The 15,513-nt window shown below is 38.8% G+C and overlaps 1 protein-coding gene across 1 annotated transcript in view; it reads left to right on the plus strand.

Annotated features, from left to right (window-relative positions):
- Positions 1-15,513, plus strand: part of MYO1D (myosin ID) — a 363,423-nt gene that overhangs the window by 122,260 nt on the left and 225,650 nt on the right. The window contains exons 12-14 of the mRNA XM_003933128.4: positions 595-665; positions 3,925-3,999; positions 9,772-9,904. Coding sequence (XP_003933177.2) covers positions 595-665; positions 3,925-3,999; positions 9,772-9,904 — 279 coding nt within the window. The remainder of the gene's footprint in view (positions 1-594; positions 666-3,924; positions 4,000-9,771; positions 9,905-15,513) is intronic.

Raw genomic sequence — 15,513 nt, forward strand, 5'->3', positions numbered from 1 at the left:
CTTAGGGACTATCCTCTGCATCTAGCTACTGTGAGAAGAAAGCACAGAGGGGGATCATTCACTTTTTACCAGTTTGGGCCTAGAACAACCACACTTTACTTCCATTGTCCAGAACTTGGTTACTTGGTCATATTCATCTGTAAGAGTGGTTAGGAAATGTAGCCTAGCTGTGTGGATTTCTAGTGAAAGTTCAGTCTTGTTTTTTATATTTTTCCCCTCCCTCCCCCCTTCCCTCTCTTCCTCCCTCCTTTCTTTCTTTGCTTCTTTGTTTCTTTCTCTTTCTTTTTTATTATACTTACATGTGCAGAATGTGCAGGTTTGTTACATGGGTATACATGTGCCATGGTGTTTTGCTGCACCCTTCAACCTGTCATCTACATTAGATATTTTTCCTAATGCTATCCCTCCCCTAGCCCCTGACTCCTGAAAGTTCAGTCTTTACTATTTAATACATAAGCCATATTTTTAAATTAAGCCCCACACAATGTGATATCATAATTTGTGATATTATCATCATTTCATATTAAGTTGGAATATATTTTTAGGAAAGCAAAAGTGTCTGTTTTCAAAATAATCTCCTTCTTGATTTCTTAGCTGTGTGCCTCAGACAAAATTCTGGAGTTTGATCGAGATTTTCGAATTCGACATTATGCAGGTGATGTAGTGTGAGTATCTTGCATTGGTACCTACCATGATTTGCATGCCGCCTCACTTTAGAAAATATAACCAGGAAAAATGTGAATTGGTTTTATATTCATTTGCATGTTTCAGTCATTTGATATGTCAACATATTTTAATTTGTTCAACTTAGAAAGTGACATAACTTCATTCATTCCTTGCTTTCAACCATTTATTGAGCACACACTATTTGCCCATGTATAGTTCCTGGCATGGTTGGTATTCAGTAAGAATCAGCTGGTAGGTCAGTAAATCATAGAAGTATATTAAGAACTGGGATAGAAAGATGGATAAGGTTGTCCTTGCCCTAAAGAAGCCAACAGTTTAGTGGAGAATAGGCAGGTACAGCCATTAAAGGTCACTATAATGAAGAATGGAAGCTGTTAAGCTAGAGAAGCATCAGGCATTATTGGAGCAGTGAGGAGGAATAATTAACCCCCCAGAGAGGGGCATAGAGAGGTCTTCCTGGAGGAAGTGATATCCAAATTGATATCAAAAGTAAAAGAGGGTTAGTCAGGGGAATGAATTAGGAAGAGGAGAGAGAGAAGAGAAAGCTTTCCAAGTAGAAGAAATAGTAGACATAAAAAGGCCCTTAGATGGAAATTACTCCTATATATGAAGATCTACAAATAGTTGGGTTATAGTTTTGAGATGAAGTCTCGCTCTGTCGTCCAGGCTGGAGTGCAGTACTGCGATCTCAGCTCACTGCAACCTCCGCCTCCCGGGCCCAAGCAATTCTCCCACCTCAGCCTCCTGAGTAGCTGGAATTATAGGTGCATACCACCACGCCTGGCTAATTTTTGTATTTTTAGTAGAGGCAGTGTTTCACCATGTTGGCCAGGCTGGTCTCAAACTCCCGACCTCAAATGATCCTCCTGCCTCAGCCTCCGAAAGTGCGGGGATTACAGGCATGAGCCACCGAGCCCAGCCACTCTCTTAAAGTGTCATGTGATCTGGCACGTAGGGCCCATTCAAATAATATAGGATGAGCTTCTCCTCTCAAGATCATTAATCACATATTTTACAATATAATGTAACATTTCCAGGTTACAGGGAATTTGATGTGGAAGTTTTGTTGGGGCTGCATTTCCCTAGCCTACTATATTTATTATGCTTTCACTGTCCACTGAACACTGCTCCTCATCTTATTGTTTAAAGAACTCTTTTTCTTATTTTTTACGTTAAGAATTCTTTACATGTAATCCATTGTAGGAAGATATTAAACAAAACAAAAGTAAATGATCTTCTCTATAAATGCTGAAAAGATGTTTGAAGAAATTTTAATAGCTGTTCCTGATTTAAATTAAAATTCTAGAGCCATAAAATAATATGATTCAAAATTATCACACCATCTGTCAAACTAACCATTAGTGATAGAATGGCACCATTTTCCACTTTTTCTGGTCCCATTCCCAGGTTCCATAATACTGAAGAGGGAAAATCCAGTACCATACAAATATCTCCCACTAAAAATCCAAGCCTCACTTGCAGGGTGCTTTCATACAACTCAGAATGGCACAAATGCAGAGCTGGATAGAGGCCTTAGAGATTACTTAAACCAGCCACTTCGTTTTACAGATGAAGAAACTTATGCAGAATGAGTAAAGTTCTTACTCAATGTCATGTAGCAAATTTACAGAAGAACTGAGACAATAACTAGGTTTCTAGACGCCTAGTCTAGAACTTCAACTAACACTTCTGAGGGCTATTCAGTGCCTCAGACTTCCTCTTCTCTCCTTAAACTCTTCAATCCTTTTCTGGATTTTTACCGAGTATCTTCTATGTGCTCAATACTTCGTAAGATATGGTCCCTGCCCACAAAGAGCTTGCCATGTAAGATAGATACATACATGCATGCATACATACATGTGTGGTTGTATGTGTTCTTATTTATATACATGTAAACACAAATACTTGTATACACACAGACACATTTATATACATGTATACAATAAATGGTCTAAAATAATTGCCGTATGAGTAATAGCAAGTGTTGTTGCAATTTAGAATAAGAAAATACTTCCAGTATTTGTGTGATAAACCCAGGAAGGCCGATGCTGATCTTTGAATGCTGGGAATTATTTTTATAGGAAGAAGTGGGAAGGATGCTAAAAAATATTCAGGAAATAGCAACTAGGTCCATTTGATGGGAGTGTATCCTTTTTTGTAGCACAGAGAAGTAGGAATATTTGGAAGAGCAGCTTGAGATCTTTGAGGTCAAATCACAAAGATTCAGTCAAAAGTGACTTGAAGGTATTAAGAAGACCTAGGTCAGGGCAGGCAAGGAAACAATATTGGGTGTGATAACTTTAAAGTACCCCTGGGCAGCACAGCCTGAAGGAACTTTCTTGCAGTATTAATATGTAAGGCAAGGAATCCAGGTCAGAGATCTGGAAATTGCCTACACTGATTTGATTGTCAAGGGAGAAAACAGACACAAGAGCAGAACTGTAAGGTGTAGCTGTGTCTAAAGTTCTGATTTGCCTAATCTCCTAGCCTCTGTCTTAATCATCCAGAGTCTCCAATGACTTGTATAACCCCAACACTGAATTGACACCTCCTAGAGTCCATGCCAGCCACTGGAGTAGTACAGCTTCTATTCCCACTCTTCTTACCAACTACAATCTTAGCTGAACTTTCAAGACCTTACTCATCTCTCTTCCTCAAAACCATCTCTACCGGCCCCCTCACTCTCTCTGCAGAACTCAATGCATGTGCCTGCTTTCCTCACTTTATTTGATTGATCTGTTTCCCTGTGTGATCCGCCTGCCTTTTTCTCCTCTGCTTATCCAGTTCTTACCATCCTTTGCAGTTCTTCTTGGATTCTTTTATCCTACCCTGAACATTGAGTGAACCTTAGGCAAGTCACTTGACCTCCCTACGGATGAGACTGTTAGTTCCTGTATGTTGCTGTTTTGCTTTTATCTTAGGAATGCTGGATGATAAATACAGCTATCTTTTAAAAAGTCATCTTCTTGAGGTAAGCAATAAACCAGTAGGAAATTATCATCTTAATCATAGTAATAGTACTGATGCTTGCTCTCCTTTTGAAGAATAGAAACAAAGTTCCTTCTATTAGTAGGTAAATTTGGTATTTTTTAATACAGAACAAGGTGAACAATACCAACTTTTAGATTATTGATTGCATAATTAACAGTGGAAAGGCTTGTTGCCTCCTAGAGAAGCTTAAATGTGGCTCTTGCTTGGTGAATAATACATGTTTTCTGTGATTTTTCCCCCTTTTAGCTATTCTGTCATTGGTTTTATTGACAAAAATAAAGATACTTTATTTCAAGATTTCAAGCGCCTTATGTATAACAGGTAAGATTGAAATTTTATTAACTCTAGATTAAGCTCATTGGCATATGTAATATATGCACCTGGTTATATTTATGCACAGTTTTAAGAGTTTCTGGTGTATTTTCTAGTTCTGCTTTATCAGACCTAATAAATAGCATATAACTTTATGATAAAAATCTATAAACTTAGGGCAGGGACCTGCTAATAAAATGATTTGCTTTGATTTCCCTTGGGTTGCTTCAGTTTCTGTGCTCACTGCTGCCAGCCCTCCAGCATTCCCTACCAGTATACTCAGCAGTTCTCAGGCCAGGCCAGTGTGATGAAGAAGTGTCAGGTGACATCTGGCCCAGCTAGAAGTTTGACATACTCAGATTCCCACTGTAGTGTTTTCACCCCCAAATGAGAGACCACTCTGATTTCAGACTAGCATCTGGTATCAGTGAGCACCGATAGTGACTGAGCAGACGAAATCTTCTCACAAACCAACAACACGTGGGAAAGTTGTGGCAAAATAAAACTTGGCAAATGATAACAAGTTTAAATCCAGTATGGATACTTTAAAAAGAAGGTCCATGAAGAAGAAAGAGGATTCTTGACCATCTTCTTATAGGTTGAAGAACTGTATTCACTCATTTATTAAATCTGCTTAGTCAGTTGGTCAGTAGATTATCAAAAACGTATTGAGCACCTTGGAGCCAAACATTCTTCTGTATTGTGGGATATAGCTGTGAAAAAAAATGTAGGCAAAGTCCCTGGCCTCATGGAGAGTAAAGTCTAGTGAAGGTGACAGTTAATAAACAAGGAAACAACTTTCAGTTTGTGACAAGTGCTGTGCAGAAAAAACAAAGTAGAGAAGCAGTTGAAGGGTATAGACGAGGAGCTGTGAGGAATTATAGATAGGGTAGTCAGAAAAGGCCTCTTACATTTCAGCAGAGACCTGAATTAAGTGAAGAAGGGAGCCATGCAGATATCTAGAGGAAGAGCATTCCAGGCAGGGAGAATAACTAGTCCCAAGGCCCCAAGTTGGGAGTGAGCTTGAATGTCTTGACAGCGAGGCCATTGTGACTGAAAACAGAGTAAGGGATGGAAAGAGTGACTTTAGAAAGGTAGGTAGGGCCTGGATTACAAAGAGCCTGAGTCCAGATAAGAACAAAGTATGAAGGGAAGTGTTGGAATTTATGATGTGATGTGATTTATGTTTTAAAGAGATCACTGATGCTACTACTATGTAAAATGCACATAGTAAAGGACAGGCATGGAAATAGACCAGTAAAGGAGGTGAGTTTAATAATGCAAGCTGAGGCCTGGTGGTAGCAACAGAGATAATGAAAAGGAGTCAGATTGGGTGATATTTTGAAAGTAGAGTTGAGAAGATTTGCTAGTAGAGAGGATGTGTGGTATGAGAGGAAGACAGAAATCAACGATGATAGCTGAGCCTGATAGGGGAAGACAAGAGGAAACACTAAGTGGTTCAGGAAAATCAAGAGTTTTGCTTTGGATATGTTATGTCTGAAGTGCATATTGGATAGTCAATTAAAAGTGCCAAATCAGCAATTGCAAATATGCATCTGGATCTCAGGAGAAAGGTGAGGCTAGAGATACAAATTCACAGCCATCAGTGTATTGATTGTATTTAAAGCCATAGACTAGATGAGAGTATCTAGGGAGTGGGTGTATGTTTAAAAAAGACAAGACGTTAAAAAGATGAATTCCTGAGACACTGTAACATGTAGAGTCAAACAAGGAAAGAGGAACTAGCAAAGGAAACTGAGAGCATGCCAGTGAGGTAGGAAGTAAACCAGGAATCTGGTGTCACAGAGGCCAAGCCAAGAAAAAATGCTTAAACAAGAAAAAAAATTAGAAACTACATCAAATCTTGTCAAAAGCAGGAGTGATGAGAGGACCAAGAGTGACCATTGGATTTGCTAACACCAAGGTTAGTGGGAGGACTATTGACAACACTGGTTTCCATGTAGTGTTGAAGACAAATGTCTCATTGATGTGAGCTCAAGGGAATACAGGAAATGAAAATATAGAGATGTGTTTAAACTCTTCTTTCAAGAAATGTTATCAAATGGTTCATCTCTGTGGATGTTGACGCCACCAAGATTAATGATGGCACTATCATCAGTAGAAAGTTACAGACATAAGAATGTGACAGAGGGTCCTTGGAAGAACTGGGCATGGGGGAAAGGGACTTTCAGAAGGGAATTTCAATGCTGAATTTATCAGGTAAGTTATACTCATTTTGAGGGACAAATGACAGAGTCTAGCTTTTCTCTCTGCAGAAAATGTTAAAAGCTCAACTTGGAAAAAACAGCCTCATTTGGCCAGTGGAACCATCAGGGTGTGTTGCCAGTATGTGTACCAAGAGGCTACACAAGATAGTGTTTGTGAATTTTGTGAATGTACCACGGCCCAGAGGTTCATCTGAGAATAGCTTCACCCTTCAATGGTGAACTCATATAGCCCAGGCGCACAGGGCCAATGTAGAAACAAGCAGCATGTGGATTTATTTCCAGTGGAAAATCTAACAGTAACATGGAATGGAATATAGTTGTCCTGAGATATACATGGGGGATTAATTCCATCCAGTACCCTCTTCCGCCAAAGATAAGCAAAATCCATATATTTTCAAGTCCCTTATATAAAATGGTGTAGTACTTACATATAACTTATACACATCCTCCCAGATACTTTAAATCATGTCTAGATTACTTATAAAACCTAATAGAATGTAAGTACTATGTAAATAGTTATTATATTGTATCGTTTAGGGAATAACAACCCCCCAAAAAAGTCTGTACATCTTTAGTACCGGCACTACCATCTTTTAAAAAAATATTTTCTATCCACGGTATGTTGAAAGTGGAAGCTGTGGATATGGAGGGCCAATTGTAATTGTGTTCATATAACAGGCTGTTTTTCCATATTGGAAAACCTGCTTAGGAAGTCTAATAGCAGTAAGAACTCTCATTCATTATTACCCATGGAATCTAGAATGCTTAGTTGCCTGGTAGGCACACAATCAGAGCAAAGGAACTTAAATAAACCCAACAAATAAAGGCATCAGGCTAAGATGAATCCATTTCACAGTAGGAATAGTTTTGCAAAAGGTTGAAAGATTGAAAGTCTGTTAAATGCAGCATATTGCATATATCTTCATAATAGGAAAGGCCTTGCCCATGAGATGGGAAGTCTTGACTTTTTTTTTTCTTTTAGCTAAAGCCATCCTCCTAGATGGTATTGGAATGAGCCACCTTCTCCTCTGGACACTATTTGATGCTTCCATGGCTAACAACCTTCCAAAATTTGAATCCATTCTTTTCTTTGTATATGTTAATATAATGATTTTTCTTTTTGAGAGGTGGTGGTATCCCACCTCTCAAAAAGAAAAAAGCTCAAAAGTGAGCTATGATCACACCAGCCTGAAGTACAGTGATGTGATCATAGCTCGCTATAACCCTGAACTCCTAGGCTCAAGTGATTCTCCCCTCTGCCTCCGCAGTAGCTGGTGGTACAGGCATACACCACTACACCCAGCAATATAATTATTTTTAAGCAGTGTTTCTTGGATTCTAGTTCTGTAGACCTTGATAGTATACACACATGTATGCATGCTTTTGTGTGTGTGTGTCTCTGTGTGTGTCTGTGTGTGTGTGTGTCTGTGTAAATGGAGGGAGGAAGGGAGCAAGCATTTTACATACCAAGTGCACAGACTTTTACTCTTTACTACTATCTTGTTAGCCAGATGAGATCTGTCTTACCTATTATACCGGGTCTCTGAATGAGCTTCTCTTTTAAGATAAGAGTTCTGGTATTTAAAATATTTGAAAACTATTTTGTTAATATTACATTCAGGCTGGGCATGGTGGCTGCCACCTGTAATCCAAGCACTTTGGGAGGCTGAGGTGGGAGAATCACTTGAGCCCAGGAGTTTGAGACCAGCCTGGACAGCACAGGGAGACCTCATTTCTATAAAAAATTTTAAAAAGCCAGGCATGGTGGCATGTGCCTGTAGTCCCAGCTACTCTGGAGGCTGAAGTGATCTCTTGAGCCTGGGAGGTCGAGACTGCAATGAGCTATTATCTTGCCACTGCTCTCTAGCCTGGGTGACAGAATGAGACCTTGTCTCAGAAAAACAAAAAATATTATAGCTATGACTTGGCATGAAAGTTCTTTCTTTTTAAAATGACTCCCTACAACTGTTTGGATTCATTTTTTATCAATTCTGCTACTTAATGTATTATTTTATTTACTTCATTTCCAACCTTTACAGCGTAGTACAGGAATAGTCTCCAAATATGGCCAACAGTGAGTGAGGTAGACAAAGAATTTGGAGTAGAAACTGCATAGACCAAAAGCCAGTGACTAAAAGACAGTCTTTTGACATGTGTCAGAATGTTAAAGTACACAAAGTACAACTTTCTACTTTCTGAAAATTCTATTCAGTAAGTGTTAGAATAGTATTCAGGCACCAAGTGCACTGTAAATTGAGAACGTTGCCTTAAATTATTTCTCTGCTAAAGTTAATAATGAAAAAGTTAAGGAAAAACAATATACATCTATGTAGTCATTTTGATACAAGTGTACAAATGGAAAATCATGGACTAGAACTAGAAAGTGATGAAACTGAGTTCATAAGCCACAGCTTATTGCAGCATTTTGTAGCCACTTTGACAGTAGTTGGCACTGCTTGCTGGTGATGGCAAGGACTGGGAGCGTTGCTCTGTCTGTGTTCACAGACCCAGTCAATCTGCACATCACTGTTTATCTTCACGCTGCACTCATCTACCCTTTCATCTTGCAGCTATTATTTTGAGCACCTACATACAGAAAGGGAACCAACTCAATTTTTAACATTTTATATGAGGGAAAGAACATGGGTAAAATACTAGCAGTAGTAAGAATAATTAGCAATGAATACTAATGTTAATTATTTTTTCTTCTCAACTCCCAATTTTTTAAGAAAAGTTTTTTCTGACAAAAGTTTCTAGGTAGCAAGCAACATTTTGAGTTCCAATTACTTTACCATCAAAAGCACCCAATATGAAACCAGAAGAAAAAGACAGTTGAGATCACTACACATTTTTAAAAATAGCTCCACAGAGCAAAATAGTGAATATACAGTTTTAACCTGAAAATTGGCCTGAAATGCATTTTTAGAATTGGATTGCAATTGTCCTAATGTCACATTAATAAAATATTGTAAATGCCAATGCTACCTACAAATTTGTTCTCAATTTGAACTGCAGTAAAGGGATTTTCTAGGGACAATATAAAAATGGTTATTTTATATTCCTACCTGTGTTTTTATAAAGAGCAATCTTTCTGTAGTGTTACCTGTTCTATTAATATATAAATATTTGTTTTAATTCAAAGATGTTGCCACTTTTATATTTTCTGCTGTGACACTGAGGATCATTTTTCTACTAGTGGTTTGTCCTCATTTTTTAATCATCACAAAAATGGATTTGTTTTATATATTTAATGTAAGAGCCATATTGACCATTTGAGGGTCCTACATAGGTATAATAAACACGTCACTTTAAAAAAGTTTAAATAATTTTTTAAATGTGCTATCATTTGGAAAAATCTCAATTTGCATTGCAGTATCAGTCATTATACTTGCAGCATAATTTTCTGGATGGAATCTTCCTTCCAATTAGGCCTTGTGAGTTCAGTCTGTAGTCCAATTATGATTCTCAGGATACATTTCAACAGACTTGCTTATCAGTTTTTATCCAGCTTATTTGAATGTGACATTTGAATTGCTGTTTCTGTGCTTCTCAGTTCAAATCCTGTGCTCAAAAATATGTGGCCTGAAGGCAAACTGAGCATTACAGAGGTGACCAAGCGACCTCTGACTGCTGCTGCCTTGTTTAAGAATTCTATGATTGCTCTAGTAGACAACCTTGCATCAAAGGTAATTATTTTCTTTTCTAAATACCCATTTTAGCTCATAGATTTTACTCGATACTTATAAAGAATGTATATATGATTTGCTTTTTAGATAATCATACGTAAATTGAAGAATATGTATAAAGTGCATGTTATAATAGAATTTTTATTCCTGCATTCTTAAAAATCTTGCCTCAGTGGAACAGTTGTTTGTGTCCTAGATTAGTATATATCTTAAATTTGGGCTTTTTATTCTGTCATGGTCAAGGGGAAAATCTTACATTTAAAAAATATATAAGGTATAGCATGCCCAGCAAAAGGAACTTCAGTCCTGTGCTAAAAACAGGACCAGGCCAAAATAAGTAAATAAAATCTTGAATTAAATCGTAAAATGCACCATTTATATATTGCGTTGAGTACAAAATGGCCAGAGAGTTTTAAGAGGAAATTTAGTATGCAAGTATTGTCCTTAGACTATTTTAAATAGTTGAAATATAAAAAGATGTATTGACCTGGACATTGTGGGTCACATCTATAATCCCAGTACTTTGGAGTCCAAGGCAGGAGGATCACTTGAGACCAGCCTGGGCAATATAGTGAGACCTCCTTTCTACAAAAAAAGTTAAAAAAATTAGCCAGGCATGGTAGCATGCACCTGCAGTCTCAGCTACTCAGGAGGCCAAGGTGGAAGGATCACTCGAGACCAGCCTGGGCAATATAATGAGATATCCTCTACAAAAACTTACAAAATTAGCCAGGTCTGGTGGTGCATGCCTGTCGTCCCAGCTACTCAGGAGGCTAACATGGGAGGATCGCTTGAGCCTGTGAGGCAGAGGTTGCAGTGAGCCAAGATCACACCATTGCACTCTAGCCTAGGTGACAAAGCAAGACCCTGTCTCAAAAAAAAAAGAAAGAAAAAAGAAAAAAAAAAACCATGTATTATTGACAATTATTTGTGTTTTTTATTGTTCCCTTGACAGCTAATACTATTTGATAGTGTTTGTCTGTATTTTTCCTTAAAGAACAGATTTCTACTCTTAACTGCCGCTGTTGACAAGTTTGATAAATTAGGCAGCATTCTGAGCCTTGTTATTTTTAGTTTCTTCATTTTTATCTTTCTCTTCTGGTGCTTCTTCTATGTAGTTTCTTCTTCGTTATCTTTTAAAAAAAATCAACTTCCTCTCTAAGAATTTAAATCTATAGTTTCTGGTTACTTCACTGTGGATAAATTAGGCAAATGCCACAGGAACACATCTGTTCAGTAGCTTTCTATTTCCTTTTGTCAGGATTCTTTGGCCTCAAGTGACTGCATGTAAACACGATTTGTTGGCTTGTATAATCAAACCTCTAGAAGGGCAGGGGTAAGGACACTGGCACTGAAGGCTAGAATGCCATTAGGACTCTTCACTCTTGTATCTCAGCTTTTCTTTGCATGTCAACTGCAGCCTGCTTCATCCAGCAAGAAGAAAAGTGAACCTGGAAGGAAGGCACATGACACAAGAAACAGTTGAATACTGAATTTCATGAAATATTTTTAAATACTCAGTTACTTGATTAACTAGAAAAGGAATTGTTTTGTTTTCTAAAACTGGTAGTTAATGTGCCTTGTAAAGAAATAAAAATTCTAGAACCTTCTACAATTTCTGTATCAGGAATTGCATTCAACTTCTGGTAAAACAGATCCTGAATTAGTGGCTTAAATAAGACAGACATTTATTGCTGTCTCCTATAAGTGAAGTATGGAAGAAGGCATCCCAGGACTGGTATAGCAGTTTCAAAGTTATTAGAGACCCAAGTTCTTTCTGTCTTTCTGCTCTACCATCCTTGTGCTTGGCACCCATCTTCCTGGTCCATGATGGCAGCTAGAACTTCCTCCTTTTTAAAGAGACCTCCTAGAAGTTTAACACAACACTTTTGCTATATCCCATTTGCTACACAGAGTTGTCAAGGAAGCCCGGAAGGGCATTTTCATTCTGGTCAGCTGTGCACTCAACTAGCTATAAGTATTCTATTTTAAAGTAAGAAAAAGATGCTGTATATAAGGTAGGCGACTAGCCTAGCAGTCTCTGCTACAGCTTCCCAATCCATGTGTGCGTGGAGGTGAGAGGAGAAGGAAGGGAGCCAAGGGTAAGCAGAAGAATATAGACAACTTACCAGTACAGTAGAAGGCAAAAGGGTGAAGCCAAAGTGAGGAGTCCTAGAGGACAGCAGGGAAAAAAAAAGTTGCATTTAGAACAAAATAATCGAAATAAATATAAGTATTGGCATTCATCATAATGTAAATTCATCATAATGTAATTTGATTACATTCATCATAATGTAAATTGATTAAGCAGACTAGATAGGTGGAAAATCCAGCTATATACTGCTTACAGGAGGCACACATAAATAACACTATGTAGAAAGCTCAAAAAAAGACGTAAATAAAGATAACAAGCCATCTCAACAAAATAATAAAATGAAATATACATGGAATATTTACATGAATTGATCACAAAATAGATGACAAAGGAAGTCTTCAACCATTTTGGGTTTTTCTGTGTGCGTGTGTGTGTTTTTTGGGATGGAGTCTTGCTTTGTTGCCCAGACTGGAGTGCCATGGTACAATCTCGGCTCACTGCAACCTCTACTTCCTGGGTTCAAGCAGTTCTCACACCTAAGCCTCTGGAGTAGCTGGGATTACAGCCATGTGCCACCACGTCTGGCTAAATTTTTTTATTATTTTATTTTATTTATTTATTTATTTTTAATTTTATTTTATTTTTGTATTTTTAGTAGAGACAAGATTTCACCATATTGGCCAAGCTGGTCTTGAACTCCTGATCTCAGGTCATCCACCCACCTAGGCCTCCCAAAGTGCTGGGATTATAGGCATGAGCCACCACATGCTGTCTTAACCATTTTGAAGAGGTGCATATACAGATACATTTTTTTATCTTCAAAGCAAATAAAATAAAAATCAGCATTAAAAAAATTTTTGATGTTTGGGAACTGAAAGATTACTCTCCTAAACAATGGAAATTACAAAATATTTGGAAGTGCATGACAAAGAATTTGTCAAAATTTATAGAATACTGCTAAAGTGATCCATTTGTTATGCCTTTATAAAATAACAAGAAAGACTGAAAAGTAAATGAGCTAAGTTCAACTCAAGAAGCCAGAAAAGGAACTCCAAAGAAAACCTAAAGAAAAAAGTAAGAAAATAATTTTTAAAATAGTAAAACTTTAAAATAATTGAACAAAAAAGTAATCAATAAGACCTCTAATAAAGCTGATAAATTAAAAAATTATGAACAAAAAAAGGGATATTACTGTGTGGGCATTATGGAGATTTTTTTTAAACATCAGAATATAGATAACTATGCCAATGAATTTGAAAATGAAGGTTTTCTAAAAAAAAAAAAAAAAAAAGTCATCAAAATTAATTCAAGAAGAAAGGAACCACCTGAATATATCAGTAACCTTAAAGAATCTGAATAACTGATGATAAGCCCACCTTTTCCCAACTTTGCCAAGGACATCAGATCCAGATGGTTTTACAAATCGGTTTTATAAAACCTTTGAGGAGCCATTAATCTCTATCATGTTTTGGAGGATGGGAAGAAGAGAGGCAACTACTCAAATCATTTAATGAGATTAATATCACCTTAATACCAGCTTAATATGAGAATATAACATTAGAGATCAGTTTAACTTAGAAACATAGATGTAAAGACCTCAAACTATATGAATAATGTATTTTCTGGCAACACGGTGAATGAGGTGCCCACTAAAGTCAACTGAAAACAACTAAAATGTTAGATAAAATGTAGAAATCAACATCATGAATGCAGCCATGAACTAACAAAAAGTGAATATGCAAGCCAGGAGCTGAGTGAATGTAGAAGTTAACTGAGTGAAGGACAAAGTAACTCCTAAAGCTGACCTCCAGCCTGTGGGGATTTGTTGAAGTAGTTAACTTTGAATATAGTTATTCAAGACTGGATCCTTGAAGTGAAGCCCAGGGCGTGCCCAAAGTAGGGTGTCTAATAAGCACGCACACACACACACACACACACACACAAAATGGTGAGTGTTCAAAGGGCTACATGTAGAGTGAACTAGAAATAATTTCCCATTATCAGTAAGGAAAACTGCCTGTTTGGTCCTTGTCACTGACCCATGGGTAGAAAGGGTGTGAATTTCTCTTGAGAATTTATAATCGTAGGAGAGCTGTTAGGAGGTTTGCAACTCAAACTAATACTACCTAGGCAGCTTGAAAAAGCCTCAAACCGACAATTTGATTAAAGGTGGTTCAGGTCTTATATTGCCCCAGGCACCTGAAAAAAGCAAGTAAAAATGTTTTCCTTAAGGAAACTATCTTCATACTGTCACAGGATCCTTGGGGTGTCACTTTTATGGCTGGAAACCTTTGTGGCTGGTGGTGCCTTCGCCTGAGTTTTGCTCAAGCCTGCTGGACTCATTCCACCCACTCAGCCTGGCGGGCTGTGCTCGGCTTGCACTACCAGCCTGGATTCCACACCTGCCAAGGGTGAGCCAGGCACAGAATGGCAAGGGGTGTGAAAGTGAGGAAGTGTGAGATCCAGCCACTGCATACAGCCAAGTGCACTGGCTGTGACAGGGCAGGCAGCTCCAGATGCCAGCACAGGTACTGGTTCCCTGTGAGGCTGCAGCCAGACCAGGCATACTGCAAGCAGCTTCCAAGGCTGGCACCAGATAATGCAGTGACACCTGGAAGCTTGGAATACCAAGAACTGCAGAGCCCCAAAGAGAGTGTTTCAGCCCTGGCATGGGGAGCTCCTCAAGGGGTATGCAGGTGAGCAAGCGTAAGGTCCAGCCACTGCACAAAGCCAAACACACCAGCTACATCAGGGTGGGCAGCTCCAGGCACCAGCACAGGAACTGGTTCCCTGCAGTGCTGCAACTGGACCTGGCATACTGCAAGTAGCTTCCAGGGCTGGCACCAAGGAATGCAGTCGTGCTCAGAAGCTTGGAAATACCAGGAACTGCAGAGCCCCAAGGAGAGTGTTTCAGCCCTGGCTTGGGGAGCTCCTAGGTCTGAGCTCCCTGAAGGGCCACAGCTCTTTTCCTCTCTTCACTCCTTCTCATCTCTTACAACGTGGCAAGCAAGGGGTGTGTTTCAGCCCTGTTTGTGTGACAGCTCTTTTAGCCCTGCCATTCAATGAATCCCCAGTTCTAGTCCCATGTCCAGGAAGAATGAGGTATGCATACAAGTGAAGAGTGAGCAAGGCAAAGAGGTGCTTTATTGGGTGACAGAACAATTCAGAGGAGACTTGCAGTAGGTAGCTCCTTTCCATAGTCAGGTCATTCCATCATATACTCAGCTCTCAGTAGAGAGACCAGCAGCATGTAGTTAGCTCCTCTCTGCAGGCAGGTTGTCTCATCATCTGTTCAGCTTGAGCAGAAAGGAGACCCACAGTGGGTAACTCCTCTCCACAGGCAGGTCATCCCATTGTCCACCTGACTCTGGCTGAGTCTGGAGTTTTTATGGGCTTCAGAGGAGGGGAAGTGTGTGCTGATGGGCCCATGGACAGCCATGGCGGGCCTAGAAAAAGAACCATAAGTTCTCACTCTAGACCACAGAACTGGCAGCCTGGCCCAAAGGTGAAGTTT

Source organism: Saimiri boliviensis, chromosome 17 (assembly GCF_048565385.1).
Source record: "Saimiri boliviensis isolate mSaiBol1 chromosome 17, mSaiBol1.pri, whole genome shotgun sequence".
In the NCBI taxonomy this organism is placed as follows: Eukaryota; Metazoa; Chordata; class Mammalia; order Primates; family Cebidae; genus Saimiri; species Saimiri boliviensis.